Genomic DNA, 17,121 nt, shown 5'->3' with positions numbered 1-17,121 from the left:
CATCTCCTTTTGTATCTCTTATTGGTAGTTTTGCATGTCCTTTTGGTAGTTTCGCGTCTGTTTTTGGTAGTTTAGCATATCCTTTTGGTAGTTTTGTGTCTCTTTTTGGTAGTTTTGCATGTCCTTTTGGTAGTTTAGCATCTCCTTTTGATAGTTTTGCATCTCCTTTTGATAGTTTTGCATCTCTTTTTGGTAGTTTTGTGCCTCTGTGGTAGTTTTGCATCTTTTTGGTAGTTTTGTGCCTCTGTGGTAGTTTTGCATTTCTGTGGTAGTTTTGCATCTTTTTGGTAGTTTTGTGCCTCTGTGGTAGTTTTGCATTTCTGTGATAGTTTTGCATCTTTTTGGTAGTTTTGCATCTCTGTAGTAGTTTTGCATCTCTTTTTTTTATAGTTTTGCATCTTTTTGGTAGGTTTGTGCCTCTGTGGTAGTTTTGCATCTCTTTTTGGTAGTTTTGTGGCCCCCTAATCTGTTGGGCCTCTGGGCATGTGCCATGTAGACCCATTCAGTAATCCGCCCATGGGTTTACCTGCTTTAAGGGTAAATCATGTTAAGAGTATTTAATACATTTCTTTTTAGTGCAGAGATGATCAGATTTGACTTTCAGAGGTTAAAGTTAATATCACAGTACTTTCAAATCCATCTTTGTTTCCTGGCAGTTTTAGAATAACAACTGGAGTTGGTTGTGATTGGTTCCACTAAATAAACACTTTTCTAAACTCCTTCTAATTAGCATTTGATGAGGAAAGCATCCAATCAAATCCAATCCAAGAATTAGGGAACTGCTGTGGTGCCAAATCATAAATCAATATAACGAGGACTTTGTCTTCTTAACATTCATTAACAAACTCAGGTTAAATTTTACTTGCAAATAATTGCAAACCCACTGTATACCATAGCAATTTAAAAAGAAAAGTAATTATATGATTTTATGATACATTTCCAAAAAGCCTTACTGCTTCCTGTCCTCCCTCCCATCCTGGCTTAATTTATAGGGGATTCAAAGATGTTGAAAGTGATTGTTAACGTCCACCATCTGCCAAAGCTTCAAATCTCTGAATGCTTGCTGACGCTGGAAGAATAGCACTATACTTTGTTTTGTTCCATAAGACAATCCAATTCAGATTTCCTGCCCTGTGGCACACAATGAGAACTTTTGTTTACAGTAAGCACACTGAAACGTCTCAACATTAATGTGGTAATGAGTTATTGATTGCACCGTTGGAAGTATAAAGCACAATCTTTGTCAAATGTCGCTGTGCCCCGATACGCTCTGATTACACTGTTGTGACTACTCAGCAATCTGAAAGAAATAATAACACTGAGACAGAGACACAAAATAAAACGATGATGGATGATGTCATGTTTTCTGTGGGTTTCTATCTTTCTGCCGTGAAGGGTTAATAACTTCTTTCTCAAAAAAAAAAAAACAATGGGAAAATGTGACCCATCATATTCTGATGTTCGTTCAACAAGAGCCTGGATGTGATGATGGTTTCTTTTGGTTTCAATGGAAATGGTGTAACAGAAGTACATGTGCTGCATTAATCGGTTATGTACGGTTATCATCAAATAGAACTGTCAGCGAAAAAATAAATAAATCTGATAATAACACTGATTCTAATCTTTATTAAAGATTGTTCAATGTCCGGGGGACTATATTATGTTTTCATGCTAAAAATTAAACAAGCCTTTTTCCTTCTTTCCCTACAGTTAGAAATTCTTTTTATTCACTTTTTCCTGGAACTATAGCAGCGGTGGGGGGGTTTCCTTTCAGCAAGAAGATAATGCTTCTTGGAAATGTCATGTGAGAGCTGCAGTTCGTCGGCCAGGGAATGTGGGATGGATGATGATGGGGGGAGGAGCTGAGGGGGTGATGATTCAAGAGGTACCAAGCTGGACATGGTCCCAAAAACATCTGGACTCATGTTGTTGTTGTTGTTGTTGTTGTTTGCATCTTACAGGATCTATGAAAACTTTCATGGTTCTGAGGTGCCAATTCTGCCTGGATGAGGGTTCATGTTGTGGTTTTTGGTGGACATACCTACAAGACAAAGATAGATGACCCGTCCCGCTGGTCCCGTCCACACCCGGTCTGAAAATAAATCCCCATCCAAAGTCTGGGGCTTTGTTTTCTTAAGTGGATTTATATGACCTTTTATATCCTCTGCGCTCGCTGCATTATTAATGCCACTGAATGTAATCACAGAAGCAGAGGGAATATCACCAGAAGTCTGTTTTGCGTTAAAGGTAACACATTCACCTTTCATGCCACTCAAACCTAAATCCTCTCCCGTAAAAAATGCTTGTAACTCCAAACTTCTTGTTTACATTGGACATTTGTAGGCCAAGGACATTTTATGACCTGTGGGCTTTTAAACTCATCTAAAAAAAAAAAAAAACAGTCCGAAAACACAGGGCTTTATTTGACACTGTGTTTGTGCGTCTCTGGCTTCACATTCATTAAATCAGAAATAGCCACTCAGAAATTCGTGATCATTCCTTTCTGACATATCACAGCATTTCCCGCAGGTTGGGGATTTGTTTGCAGTGGTTGGCGTAGAAGTTTGAAACAATGGCATTTAAATTTAGTATTGGGGCAGACAGGAAATGAGGGGAGAGAAAGGGGGCGGGATACAAAATAAAGGTCGACACTGTGGTTATGTGGTATATACGTCTTAATCTTTCGGGCTATCAAGACGTCCATCAACATCTTCATATTTAACAGGCAGACATGAGAGTGGTATTGATTGTTTCATCTAATGCTCTGCTAAAAAAACTAGTATTTCCCAAAATCTCTAACTATTAAAGGTACAGTGTGTAGGATTTGGCCGCATCTAGTGGTGTGGTTGCAGATTGCAACCAACTGAGTATCCCTCCGCTCACTCCTCCCTTTCTAAGACTGCAGTAACGTGAGCCGCCGAGTGCAAAACTGTGGTAACGCCGTTCACCTCGCTCAGAGGCCATCCTCACCATAATAACACTACTTTAGGAGCAACGGAAGTCAGACGGCGACTGGCGGTACGGCGGTTTTACACTCTGCAGCTTAGGTTACTGCAGTTTCACAAGCGTGTCGGAGAACTATGGTGGCCTTCAGGTAACAGAAAAATGCAAAAGGAGCAACATGGTGGACTCTGTGAAGAGGACCCGCTCCTTATGTAGATATGAAGAGCTCATTCTAAGCTAACAAAAACACAACGATTCTTAGTTTCAGGTGATTATACACTAATGAAAACATAGTTATTAATATCATATTCCATTTCTGCCAATAGATCCCCCGAAATGTTACACACTGTTCCTTTAATAGGTCTTTTTTTAATGCAGTTCAATAACTGATGAATGGTAGTCTGGTTGTACCCACCTCTCAATCCTGTCAACCCAGGAGCTCCGGGGGGCCCCAGTGCTCCAGTATCACCCATCTCTCCCTTTGGCCCCGGAGGACCTGCAGAAAGAAACATAATTATGGTCACAATTGATGACATTATGCATTGGTAAACAATGCAAATAGTTACTAATGCAACATTTTTCAGCGATGGTAGATAGTTTTCAAGTCCTTTATGACCTACGCTGCATTGTTTTTATATGGGACGATCAAATGTACTGAAAAAGCGAAACTTTGGTCAGTCAGCTTGGACTGCTGGTGTTTTGTCGCACATGTTTCAGATGCTGGTGGAGATTGTAGATTGTGAAAAACAACATCAAGTGAGTTGAAGAGAAGCTCAGTAATCTTCTTACTGTTCAGTAGCAGAACAAAAAATTACTTTACGAATTGCAGCATGTTATTCTTTCCAAGGAGGATTTGAAAGTTAAGTTGAATTTACAACAGTGTACGGTTTTATTTAAGTTTAAAAATGGCTTCATATATATGTTTTTAATCCATTTACTTTAAAGATATACTGTAACTCATACCACATCCATGAAAATAACCCATTTTTTATCTTGACTTTACTGTACTTCTCTTGGAGAGGAATAGAAGCTGCAACAGGGGTTTTTGAGGAATAAAAAGAGGGTAGAAATATAAGAGTCACTCAGTGTGTCTTTATTATTACAGCATGTTGGACCGCTTACCATCAAAGGTGCTGCCAGAATAAAGGGAAGGGAGGAATCATGTAGATTATCACTTGAAAAGGGAACACATGGGACCAAAAGTTGTTTCAAAGAGCAACATGTGAGCCTTTAATTCCTTCAGATAATGATTTTATCAATGTCATATTCATCATTTACTATAGCTAACACACACACACACACACACATGCGCGTACACACACGCACACACAAAATGTAGGCCAAACTGGTTCTTACAACTGATCTAAGGATTCAATCCAAAAAGTTTGCTGTACTTGGAGAGCGTGAGTGAACAAAAAGCCAAATAGTGAGTGAAAGAGGACGAGAGAGATAAACGCATACATACAGTAAAGAGAGAGAGCGAGAGCGAGAGAGAGAGAGAGAGAGAGAGAGAGAGAGGCCTGGCCACAATGGGAACCACATGTTTAACAAGGTGGACCACAACACAGCTTGTGGGAATGCTTAAAAATTCAGGGCTTGTTATTGTCCAGCGGTTCTGATCCTTCACAGCCTCTAATGTTCTTAATTTGCAAGTTTCTGATGCCGAGAAGCTGCCGAGCGACTTTGAGATACCGATCTGCCTGCTGCCGCCTCGAGGAGCTTTACAACTGGACACACTTTACGGGTGACTTCCAGGTCACGAGCCTGTGAAAAGGTCACGTTAAGAGGGGAGGCTGGGTGTCTACTACAACTAGTGATGATATCCTTCAGTAATAGAAAAAACAATTGGCACCTATATAGATTCATTATCGAATTCTTTTTTTTTAGAAAACAATGCCAAACTTCCTCATCTTCTTCATTGTTTCTGTTTTTGTGAATGAAATATCTTTCTGTTTTGTGGCATTGGTTGGATGAAACTTGATGAGATGTAGATTTACAACGTGGTGTTTCTGTAGGGAACATCTTCCTATTGAAGGCCTTTGTACAGAGTTGACCCGAGGACCTGACCTGACCCGAGTTAACCTTTGGTTCACAGTGTCTTGTCAGCTGTGGACAGACTTAATCTGCTACAGATCTTGGGGCTTCTGCTCACGTTTGACTGGACCCCGTGGACCCATGAAAGGTCAGCAGACAGATAAATAACATGAACAACAGATGTTGCAGTTTTAGTCAGTTGCGTCAGTCAAAACGTAACGAATTACTGAGTAAAATCACCGTGTGAGTGTTTTCTGCTTGTTACTTTAAGAAAGTAGCATTTTGGACAAAAGTCGGCTTTTCTGGCTATTGGGTTTTTGTTTTTATTGGGTTAAGCCAACATCAGTAACTTTCACTATGGGCCGTTTTATACATACGATATCTTGAGGGGAACGGGAATATTTGTGCCAAATTTTGTCCAATTCATCGACCCACTTTTTAAGAATGACAAACATATAGGCCTAGAAATCGTGAAAAAAGCATATTTTTGCATAAATACACCGATCAGCCATAACATTAAGATCACTGAGGTGAAGTAAATAACATTGATTATCTCGTTACAATGGCACCTGGCAGTGGGTGGGATATATCAGACAGCAAGTGAACATTTTGAACTTTGAACTTTGTGTTGGAAGCAGAAAAAATGGGCAAGCGCAAGGATGTGAGCGACTTTGACAAAGGCCAAATTGTGATGGCTAGACGACTGGGTCAGAGCATCTCCAAAACTGCAGCTCTTGTGGGATGTTCCCGGTCTATAGTGGTCAGGATCTACCAAAAGTGGTCCAAGGAAGGAAAACCGGTGTATCGGCGATACGGTCAGACCCGAGGCTCATTGATGCACGAGGGGAGCGAAGGCTGGCCTGTGTTGTCCAATCCAATAGAAGAGCTACTACTTGATCGCAAATTAATCGCACATTTTTTATCTGTTCAAAATGTACGTTGAAGGGAGATTTGTCACGTATTTAATACTCTTATCAACATGAGAGTGGACAAATATGCTTGCTTTATGCGAATGTATGTATATATTTATTATTGGAAATCAATTAACAACACAAAACAATGACAAATAGTCCATAAACCCTCACAGGCATTGCATTTAGCATGGAAAATATGATCATATCATAACATGGCAAACTGCAGCCCAACAGGCAACAACAGCTGTCAATGTGTCAGTGTGCTGAATTGACTATGACTGCATGTGATTATCATAAAGTGGGCATGTCTGTAAAGGGGAGACTCGTGGGTACCCATAGAACCCATTTTCATTCACATATCTTGAGGTCAGAGGTCAAGGGACCCCTTTAAAAATGGCCATGAAAGTTTATCCTCACCAAAATTTTACGTAATTTTGTAGCATTATTTAGCATCCTCTTCACGACAAGCTAGTATGACACGGTTGGTACCAATGGATTCTCTAGCTTTAAAACTGAGCCCGCTACAACCTCCGAAAGCTCAATTGTGTTAATGCGTTATTATTGCGTTAACTTTGACAGTATAATGAAAACATAAACACGTGTAAATACTTTATAAATGAGACCAAATAAATTCATTCTTGCAGATTCTTTGGCAAAATTGAAAAGTTTTTGACAACCTTAATAAAATCTCCTACGATTCGTGGGTCCCGACCCAGTCTTTGGGAATGACTGATCTGAAGTGAAAACTTTGACCTGCTGCGGGATCTAGATGAATTGTCAGAAGTTCACAAAAGTCAGCAGGATTCATCATCTGGGGACCGTGAACTTCTTTACATGATTTCATGGCAATCCATCTAATAAGTGTTGAGAGTCAGGTCAGATAAGGTCAGGTGCAAATTTTGGGGCCCATGAAGACGTCTGGTTCCAATTCCCACTGATTGAGTTGATAAGATGCTATAGTCTTCTCCTTTCTCTTTGGCCATGCTGTTTTTTTTTATTGTGATGTTGGATATCTGGACCGTAGCGCAAAATCATCTGTGGTCACAGGAATCTATAGATCAAAACTTAAGAGTTTCCCTGAGAGAAAGCTGAACTCACAACTAATCTCTGAACATCTTTTGACACATTAACATCCCTTTATAAAATATAACATAAAGTTATGGGTGTCTGCATGCGTCAGCTTTGGTAAAGACAGTTCACCCTGGTGGTCCTGAAGAGATGTGTCCTCCTTAATAGTTTGTTTAAGCAGAGCTTCACATTATTAATCTCTTGGCTTTCAGAGTCCCATGTGTTCGTTCAGCTGACAGCGTTTCAACAATAACAAGCCCAGCGGCCCCTTCAGGGTCAGCCTGCAAACATCTGACAGCACCGAGTCCAAGAATACAACACTAGCGTGGAGTTCAGGCGCCTCCATCCAACATCCAGTCTCTGTTACTAATGTAATGCAGGGTGGAGCAACAGGGCAGAGAGCCAGACGGTCTTAGCGGAGATCACACCACGCCGTGATGGGACAAAATGTACTGTATGTTAAATGTAAAAGGAGATAAAGAGCGCGTTGTGAAATCCATCACTATGACGAATGACAGAGGGTATTATCAGGGTTTATGTTATTTGAGGATACAGTCATTTTAATAAAAAACAGACGGACAAAACTGTAGTCAGAATGAGGCTAAAATGTTCAATGTATATCCCTCATTGAAGAGGACAGGGTTGTGTTTAAAAAGTGATTCCTTCTGGAGGATTTAGAGTAGGGGCTTTCTACAAAGTGCTTTGGCTTTACAGATACTGTTACACAGAGACAGTTTAGCATATTGGCCCGGACATAAGGCGATATTTATTTACTTATCTACCCTTAGAGACATTTTAGGTTATAAGACTTCCAAAGGACAGTTAGATATTGTATCTTCGATTAGAAATGCTGCTAATTGTGAGTTGAATGTGAGTGTGTATAAGCCAACCTCGTCTGAGCGATGGGACTCTTCACTAGTAAAACAAACATGCCACTCAAAATGTACATTAATGGTCATCAGATGACACCGAGGGCTGTAAATGTTTCCAGGCCTCGGCGCTGCTCAGAGCGACTCGTAACGTTTGACTAACTCAGCAAAAAACTCCCGCAGCTCAGCAGCTTTCAGCAACAACACATCATCCATCCAAATGTGTCACCGTTACTGTATGAAAACCCTGCGTATGAAGTTGTGTCATCTTCTGGCACAAGCTGGAGAAACATTGTGAATTAGAAGGAAAATGAGACATGTTGTTGCCTGTGAGTGTAGATCCATCCAGCAGTTGGTAAAACTGAGTAGTCTCATATGATAGATTTGTTGTCAAATGTAGGTTACCATATAACAGTAAACTTAAAGCCCCTGAAAACTCGGTTACAAGCAACAAATTTAAGTTTTAACAATCAAAGTATAGGTTTGGGAAAAAACTGCCTTAGTTAAGAGTTTAAGCGGCTATTATAGATATTTTTTTTATAATAATAGTGTAATATTATAGTGACATTGTGAAAGGGATCGCTTATAGTGATGAACCTACAGAGAATTACCACCAGTGTTAATTTCATTAACGAAAACTATGATGAAATACGTTCGTCAACGACCTTTGTTTCTATGACTAAGACGAGACGATGATGAGGTACCGACGTCTTTAAACACTAACGTTGACGATATCAAACATGCAATATCATCATATCTTTACCAACATTTTTATCACCTTCCACCTTCTCTTATTCTCTCTCTGTCTCAAACACAAAAACGTGCTACGGTGGCGACGCTCAGTCCGTCTCTGTCCTTCTTGTCTCACAATTAAATAACAAAAAAAAATAGCTGACGAGAGAAAACATTGACTAAAATCAAATGACTGTTCAGTGACTAAAACTGGACTAAAACATTTTGAGTTGTCATCGACTAAAACTATGAAGGATAAAAATGACTAAAATGTGACTAAAACTAATAAGCATTTTCATTTTAAGACTAAGACTAAATCTAAAATAGCTGCCAAAATGAACCTGAATCTGCAGCTTCCCTCAGCTTTACTGAGCTTTATAGCACTTTATAACACTTGTTTAGCTGTCCTCTACTGTTTTGATTCACTCTCTTGTAAATGCGAGGTAGTCCAAAAGATGGTGTTTTCTTAGTTCCTTAACAGTTTAAATGTTGGATACAAGAGATTTATTCTCACCGTAGGAGCAAAAGATCAAAAAGCTCTAACAAAGGACCTAAGTCTTGTTGGTGACCTTACATAACAGCGTGTAGGCCTATTCATAAAATGCCAGCAAATATCTCCACACACGGATAGAGGGAACTTGAATGCATGTGAATACACCATTTCTTTCACACACATACACACACACACACACACACACACACACACAGCTGTCAAATTGAAAGATAGTTGTGAAACCCAAGTAGAAGGCGTTTGCTTCATGCCAATTAAACACTTAGAACAGAGTGACACAGTAACAAATGTTCGGAGCAACGAAAGAGACACCGTCGACCACAGCATATTACTGGAAAACTGGGTGGGACTTTCTGACCCAGTGCTAAACTGGTTTAACTCCTAGTTGAAGGACAGGGACTACATTATGTCAATTGATATGAATATACAAAAAACGACGTGGCGTTCCCCAGGGCTCCATTCTCGGGCCTCTTCTGTTCAACATCTATATGCTCCCACTCGCTCAGATTATGGAAAACAACAAAATATCTTAAATCATAATTATGCAGACGACACACAGATTTATATAACGATGTTATCAAGCAGTGTGTAAGTTCAAACGTAGCCTAGTTTGAACGTAATTTCTAACTTAAGTCGGAGTCTACGAGCTAGTAACATCTTAATGGTTGCACCAGCTGAAATAGTTCCAACGCAGGCATAAATTACAACTTAAATCTTATGTAAAGTCCTTCATAACATAGCTGTTGACATAGCGCATTGTTTTGAAAGGTGGGATTGACTTTGTTGGATGAGGAGGAGCGATTTATACCAGCTGTTATACCGCCGTCAGCAACGCGCTCCACCCTTGGCCTTTCATGATGACCGATTTATACATCCCACTTTCGTTTTCCAAGAGCGGATACAGAGGATTACCGACCTGCTGGCAGCAAATTTGCAACATAACACAGACAGAAACGGGGCCCTCAGTCCTTCCCTACAAGTGCTACAAGTGTCTCTGTCATTATTATTTTTCTAAAGCTATCGATAACCTTTGAAAATACAAATGGATAACGGATGAAAAATAGCCTTTTGGCTAATTCTTTTTTATCTATTCTTATTCATTTTGCATTGTCCCATTTCGAATACACAAAACTAAATGTCTCGTCACTATTAAAACACTAAACTGAGGATAACCTCATACATACACACACAGTATTTAAGTTGTTATTGAAATCATCTGATTTCCCCTTAGTGGCCACATTTTACTGTAAATAATACCATGTTGTACAATAATTTACCACCTGGAGAGGTAAAACACTCCAGGCGACATTTTAAAACAGCTTCTCATGTGTCTTTATCATTAATACAACATGTGCGGCATGAACATCACTGTGAGTCACAGAGGAATTAAAGGCAAATGAACTGAATAAGGAGGAAAGAGGGGAGAGGACGGGAACAGAACAGAACAGAACAGAACAGAACAGAACAGAACAGAACAGAACAGAACAGAACAGAACAGAACAGAGGAGGATAAACATGGAGAGAGATGTAAAACACTTTTTGGCTAAGGTGACTTCGAGCTGAGAACAAACAACTGGGCTGCGGAGCGAAAACTAATGACAGAGCTGAGTGGTCGAGTTTTCACCCGTCTAAATTTAACCTACAATTGTTTCCAGGCTCAGGAGAAACAGCATCCCACCCACATGTGAAGCAGACACAAGATCAGGGGTCTCGTTGGGTTTGAGTTGCCATCAATCAGCTCGGGCCGCGTCCCCGGCCAGCATTACGTCACAGCATACCTATTCTGATTGTAACAAGCTAGGGAAGTCATTTTGTGCCCTGGCAGCGAGAGTCGTGCCACGTCGGGACTAATCAGATCCAAACAGACCGGAGGAAGAACATTCAGCGTTGCTCAATTACCCCGGGGAAGTAATCCCACGGTGTAAAATCATGTTTGCGTGCTATACGGTCACTTGCATTCAATCACACTGCAAACATCTACTGGCTCAAACGCCCTATTGTAAATGATCTTTCTGGAGCACAGAGTTCCACCCAGAGGGATTCATTATACCGAGAGTTAAAGGTCTCATGTTCTCATGCTGTGTTCACATGTCTTTCATGCATTCCTACAAAACCGCATGGATGTCTTGTAAATTTCACTTAACATGAAGTGAATTTTCTTTGTCCTTCTTGTGGGAATTTTGCACACATGCATGTTATCCATAAAGTCCCTTCTTTGTCTGTTGTTTTCATGCTCTTTGATATATATAATTCCTCTTTTCAGCTGCAATGAGCTAATTTCTGCAAAACGACACAAAAGTTTTGTTGAAAGTCTTGTCATAATTGAATTAGGCTTGCCGTAGTAGTCAGTGTTACCGGTGTTACACGGTGGTCGGGCACACACCGATTACATTACATACCAACCGCCCCCACCGTCGTTTTGCCTTTTATTTAAAAGAAATAAAACTCATTTAGTTCATTTTCGTGTATCGGCGCCATATTATCAATACACAGTCGGACGATGGACACTATAATTATAAAGTGAAAGTGTCTGCTCCGTACGGAGTCTCAGCACAAAGTAGCAGGAGTCAGATTTCACACACACGGGATGAGAGAGAGTTGACAAACAAGACGATGGCGAAGGATTCGGTGTAAAAGCGAAAAGCAAAAGCGCCTATTTGGCAATACTTCAGATTCAAAACCAGCACTATAAGGGAACCATAACATTAATGACGAGGCAATCGCCATGCGGATTACGGAGCGTTCATGGCAGGTGTGCGTGATGCTGCGACACCGGGTGGAAACCCGCGGCCCGCAGCGAAAGCTCGACCAGAACGTTAAAGATCAAAGTAAGCTCTTTACATACATTAACCGTCATCTTTTCTTGTAAAATGTCTAGTGTAAAACCGATGTTGTCACAAGTTTATTAACCAGTGGGAAAATTTCCTCACCGTGACATCCCTAAACTGAATTCAATTTGACATATCTATCTCAATATATCATCAAATTTGAACATTGCAATTACTCTTTTATGATTTTGATTGAATTTTTGACATTTCCATCGTTGGTTGTTGCTAAATTACCTTATATGTTGTATTCAGGTACCTCTTCCCTGTGCAGGATTTGGATCAGGCTTCAGATTGAGCTAACTTTAGGGGCATTTGAGACAATCATACCCAGTAACCTTTTCTGTTTTTCTGTACTGGTGATACTGGACTGAGCCGTGAGCAACCCCAACCAGCCAAGCCATGCATCAGCCGTAACTTAAAACAGCTCCAACATGGCTGAAGCATGTCGAATCCTTAGGATGGATATTTGAAAGTGCTGACAGGTATGTAGGAGTGAAACTAAACTTAAACAAAAGTACTGATAAATTGAACAAAGAGCTTTCTCTTTAGTCACCAGCACGAACACACACGTGTTGGTGCAGGACATGGCTTTGGTTAGAGGGAGAACACCGTCACAGGTTGACCGCTACCAAGCAGGAGCACAACAGCGCGGCTCTGCACGGCTATCACCTGCAGTGAGGTCTAAGTGGAAACACGTGTTCACGGCACGACGCGCCTCGGCCCGATTAAACAGTATTAGGTTTTGCTAATTTCAAGATGACAAGATGGCTAGGGGTCTAGATCAGAACTGGGCTAAAAAGTCTAGATCATCTATTGTTTGGATACGTTTTAAAGTGTATTAAGGACTTGCTTCATATTAGAATATAATCATTTAAATGGTTTTATGTAACCCTGATGTTTGAAAAAAACTTTTCAACTCAATTTATCCCAGTTCTATCTCAGACATCTTGACGCCTTTTGACCTGCAAATCACTAAATCATTGCTTATATGGACAGGAGCACTAAAGCTAACCACAAGGGCACTTAGGGGAGCATTTGGGACGACGAGAGGGGCTCTCAGGCTTCTCAAGTGCCCCTCTGAAGCGTTGAATTGTCCCCTTTGGGAACAGCCAAGTCCTGGTTAAATAAACGTTTTAAAAAGGGGGCTCTTTTCCACTCAGCAATCTGAACATTTTCGGAGCTGACCTTCGAATATGGTGAAGTTCTTCATGGCCAGAGAGTGCTCCCAGTCCTTCAGGCGGAGGTCCTCCGTGATTGTGTTGAGGATCTCCATCTCGTTCCTCAGCTGGGCCTCCGTGTGGACGTGGGTCACCCACAGACTGCTGGTGTCCTCTGTTATGTTGCTGATCTGGATCTGAGCAGCAGCAGGAAGACGGTAACAGTAAGATTTCCTCACAGTGTAGTTAAAGTTAGCTTATAACACGTATTGTGTATGTATAGATGTTAACTTTGTGCTTCCAAAATGTGTCTTAAAAACATTTTTTCAGTAGTAGATTTAACGTATAGGACATGTTTGTGTAAGCTGTGATGAACCTGCAGGTCTTGTATCTTCAGGTGGTGAATGCTGATGTCATTGCTGAAGGTGTGATTGACAGCTCCCACCGTCCAATTGACCTCGTCCAGTTTCTCTCTCAGCCCGCTCACCTGTCCTGAGGTTTCCCTGAAAGAGAACAGAAATAAACAGAACTTTATTCTTCTAATTCAATCATGGGCGGATTTACTGTAGAGGTAATGGGCCCCCTGGGCACAGACATGCAAAAGGCCCCACCACCTCTCCTACATAGGAGCAAGACACACAGATGTTATAGTGGTTTAACCTCTTTTGGTAGTTGTTTTGTGTGTCGTTGTGGTCATTTTGCGTCTCTTTTTAGTTGCTTTGTGTATCTTTGTAGTCGCTTTGTGTCTTTTTGTGGTAAATTTGCATTTTTGTGCAGTTGCTTTGTGTCTCTTTGAGTGACGTTTTGTAGGTGAAGGCCAGGGGGGCTCCTGACACTTCGGGCCCCTGGGCGTGTGCCCGCTAAGCCCGTTCAGTAATGCGTCCATAAATTCAATTCATTATATTCTACTTCAGTCTTCATTGTGATGCAGTTATGCTTCCATATTTTGGACATGAGGATTTTCACTGTAATATAAACGTGTACCTGAACAGGAGGTCCTGGTCGTGGAGCCAGATGGAGGTGCGGGACACCTCCGCAATCAGGCCCGTCAGGTTCCTGCCGGTGGAGCTGCTCAGGGAGGACAACCTGTCGTCCAACTGCACCAGGTAGCCCTCTGACTGAAGGGAGTGAGCCTGGATGCTCCTCAGCTCCACCTCCAGGCCCTGCAGGTGAAAGAACTTACAACTATCAACGTAATTCAACACAAGTATCATTTATAAAGATAATTACTAACTTGGAAATCACAGTAAAACCTAAAAGTCTATGTATCTATCCCTTATCTATCTTTAAATGTCACTTTCCCAGTCTCTCGGTGTCGTACCTTGATGAGGATCTCCAGCCTCTGCAGCCAGTCGCTGTGGTTCTGGAAGAGATTCTCCAGTTTCCAGATGTTCTCCAGCAGGTCAGCCTGAGTGGACGCCTCGCCCAGGGTCTGCTGGATCAGCCGAGAGCGCTCCGACATCCGGGTCACGTTCTCCATCAGCACCTCCTGCCGCTGTGAAGACACCTGGGAGCGAGAGACTGGGGCGGGAGAGAGAAAGAAAAGAGAGTGAGAGATTTGTTCTGGGTGTTGATTCGTTGATCCCTCAGTCCCCAAATCGAGTATCATTTACTATCCATCACTACTGCCAGCTTGGACCCAGCCAGCACGTTAATGCAGAGCAGATGTTGACTCAGTCACCCGCACTAATTTTGATGGTCTATTCTTGCTAAATGTATTGTTTTGTTAAATTAAGACCTAAATATTTTATGACTTCAAAACCAGTTTCCAGAGTTGGCTCGCTGTGAGGTTCTCTGTGTTTACTGACGACATATTTTGGAAATTCTGTCTCCGTTTTGACTGATGTTTAAGTTGGCCTCCACATGTTGCTGTTCGTCCAAGGAGAGAGAGCATTAGCCCAGAGCGCTTTTTAAAAAGATATGACGTATGGATTCCCAGTGATGGAAAGTAACTACTGTAAGTACGCTGTACTCGAGAACTGTACTTAAGTACAACTTTGAGGTACTTTTATACCAGTTTTCAAACAGTTATTGTACTTTTTTACTCTACTACATGTATCTGACAACTATACTTTCTAGTTACTTTACAGATTGAAGGCGCTAAATACAGGATTGGGACATGGATGTATAAAGAGAACTGGATTCAGCGTTGGAGGCGGGCTCCCGTTCATTCCTATGAGAGTTGCTCAGTGGTGCATGTAGCCAAAATGGCTTAACTGCCGAGGACCTATTGATTTAAATAAGGGCTATTCAAGTGTAAGGATATTCAATTTAAGTCTATAGTCTATAGTCCACCAGAGGGTGGGTGCTATGCTTCTTTGACGACGCCGTTGTTATCAGCTGTAACCGCCGCATGAGAGCAGTGCAGATTTATCTTATGACCCTTTGGAGGCGTCTGACCCCAAGGTTGAGAACCACTTGACTTAACTACTAAACTGTAAAAAGTAGTTAAAACTAGCTCCAACTTGACAAGCTATAAAAGTAAAAAATGCAACAATCTAATAATGAAATACTTGATTATATACAGTATCAGTCATGAGGCCATTTTCTGCAGAAACAGTAATTTTATTTTTGACAATACTTTGATAGGTTTACTTAAAGGTGCAGTGTGGATCTGGTGGCATATACTGTAGTGATGAAGTTGCAAATTCCAACCTACAGAAACTTCTCCCGTGTGCAAAGCATGTAGGAGAACTACAGTGGCCGACGCAAAAAGGCGAATGCCCCTATTTAGAGCCAGTGGTTTGCCCGTTCTGGGCGACTATAGAAACATGGCGACCAGCTCCGTGGAGAGGATTCACTCCGTATGTAAATATAAACTGGTCATTAAGGTAACGAAAACACAACAATTCTTATTTTCAGGTGAATATATACTAATATAAAAAATATACTATTAATATTATATTCCATTTCTGCCGATAGATCCCCCTAAATGTTACACATGGTTCCTTTAAGTAGGAATTTTACTTGTAACGGAGTATTTTTACATTATAGTACTGCTATTTTTTCTTAAGTAAAGGATCTGAGTACCACCAATGTGGATTCCCAGCAAGTTGTTGCTGAACTTTCCTCTACATTAAAATGACAAAAAGTTGGAGTTTGGTTTTGTTTCTATTCTAATTATGAAATCATCTACTTGTTATAATGTGTAATACGCTCATTTAACCTTAAATACACATTAAATTAGAGGGACCTTTTGATGAAGAATTGTAAACACACAAATCTGAAAGAAACAGAAATAAAAAGGAAAAGTGACAACATGTTTTCCTTTAAGAGTTTGTGGAGAGTTTTGGGACGACATGCACGTGTTTATTTAGCTGTTACACCACATTTGGTGACAGTTAACATATTACTGATGAACCTTTCTTGTCTTGTTTCTGGCTGTGGCATAAAGGCCACTTCTTCTTTTCCCTTCTCTCTGTTCTCCACCGTGCCTAATGAGAAAAAGCTCCTCGGTTTCATGTTATGTTGAGAGCATGTTGCGTGGTAACGGCTCGATAGCCCGGGAGATATTTTGAAACCAGATCCTCAGCGTTACGCCATGACGACATCCTCTCCGCGGGACAGCAGGGACCAGTGTGTGCAAAATACTTTAGATGGAGAGAAAAGGGAATATCTTGGGAAACGAGAGGAAGCAGGTTATTCGCTTCACGCAGGCTTTTCGACACGTTGATGCCCCTAACAGCCCGATGTCACAACATTTCTGTTTCCACGTATCTAAGAGAGATAAAAGTGTGTTTCTGTGTGTGCTGGCATCGAGACCAAGAAACGTCTGCATGACCTCAGAGCTAGAAAAGTGCTGAGAAACCACAGTGCTGCAAACAAACCATCTCAATCCCCGCTCATTATGTGTGTTAGGTTTATTCCTAATGACCTGAAAAACTAAATAAGCCAAAATCTCTCCACTACACCAGGAAGCTTAATTGCCAAATGATGGTCTGTCAGCAATGGGATTTTTTTCAGAAGAACACACACACATTCAAGAGATCAACCAGAACATGATAGTATGGAGTTTCTCAGCAGTACTGGTGCTTGAAAAAGAAGAAGAAAAGGAGCATTTAGAGG

General features: G+C 41.0%; 1 protein-coding gene across 1 annotated transcript in view; it reads right to left on the bottom strand.

Moving 5' to 3' along the window:
- The window catches only part of scara5 (scavenger receptor class A, member 5 (putative)), an 84,789-nt gene that overhangs the window by 34,082 nt on the left and 33,586 nt on the right, over nt 1-17,121 (bottom strand). Inside the window, exons 4-8 of the mRNA XM_074615005.1 lie at nt 14,378-14,577; nt 14,041-14,219; nt 13,433-13,559; nt 13,085-13,253; nt 3,359-3,439 (exon numbers count right to left, since the gene is read on the bottom strand). Coding sequence (XP_074471106.1) covers nt 3,359-3,439; nt 13,085-13,253; nt 13,433-13,559; nt 14,041-14,219; nt 14,378-14,577 — 756 coding nt within the window. The remainder of the gene's footprint in view (nt 1-3,358; nt 3,440-13,084; nt 13,254-13,432; nt 13,560-14,040; nt 14,220-14,377; nt 14,578-17,121) is intronic.

Source organism: Sebastes fasciatus, chromosome 18 (assembly GCF_043250625.1).
Source record: "Sebastes fasciatus isolate fSebFas1 chromosome 18, fSebFas1.pri, whole genome shotgun sequence".
Lineage (NCBI taxonomy): Eukaryota > Metazoa > Chordata > Actinopteri > Perciformes > Sebastidae > Sebastes > Sebastes fasciatus.
The sequence above is the reverse complement of the archived record's forward strand: the minus strand, read 5'-3'. Positions and strand labels throughout refer to the sequence as shown.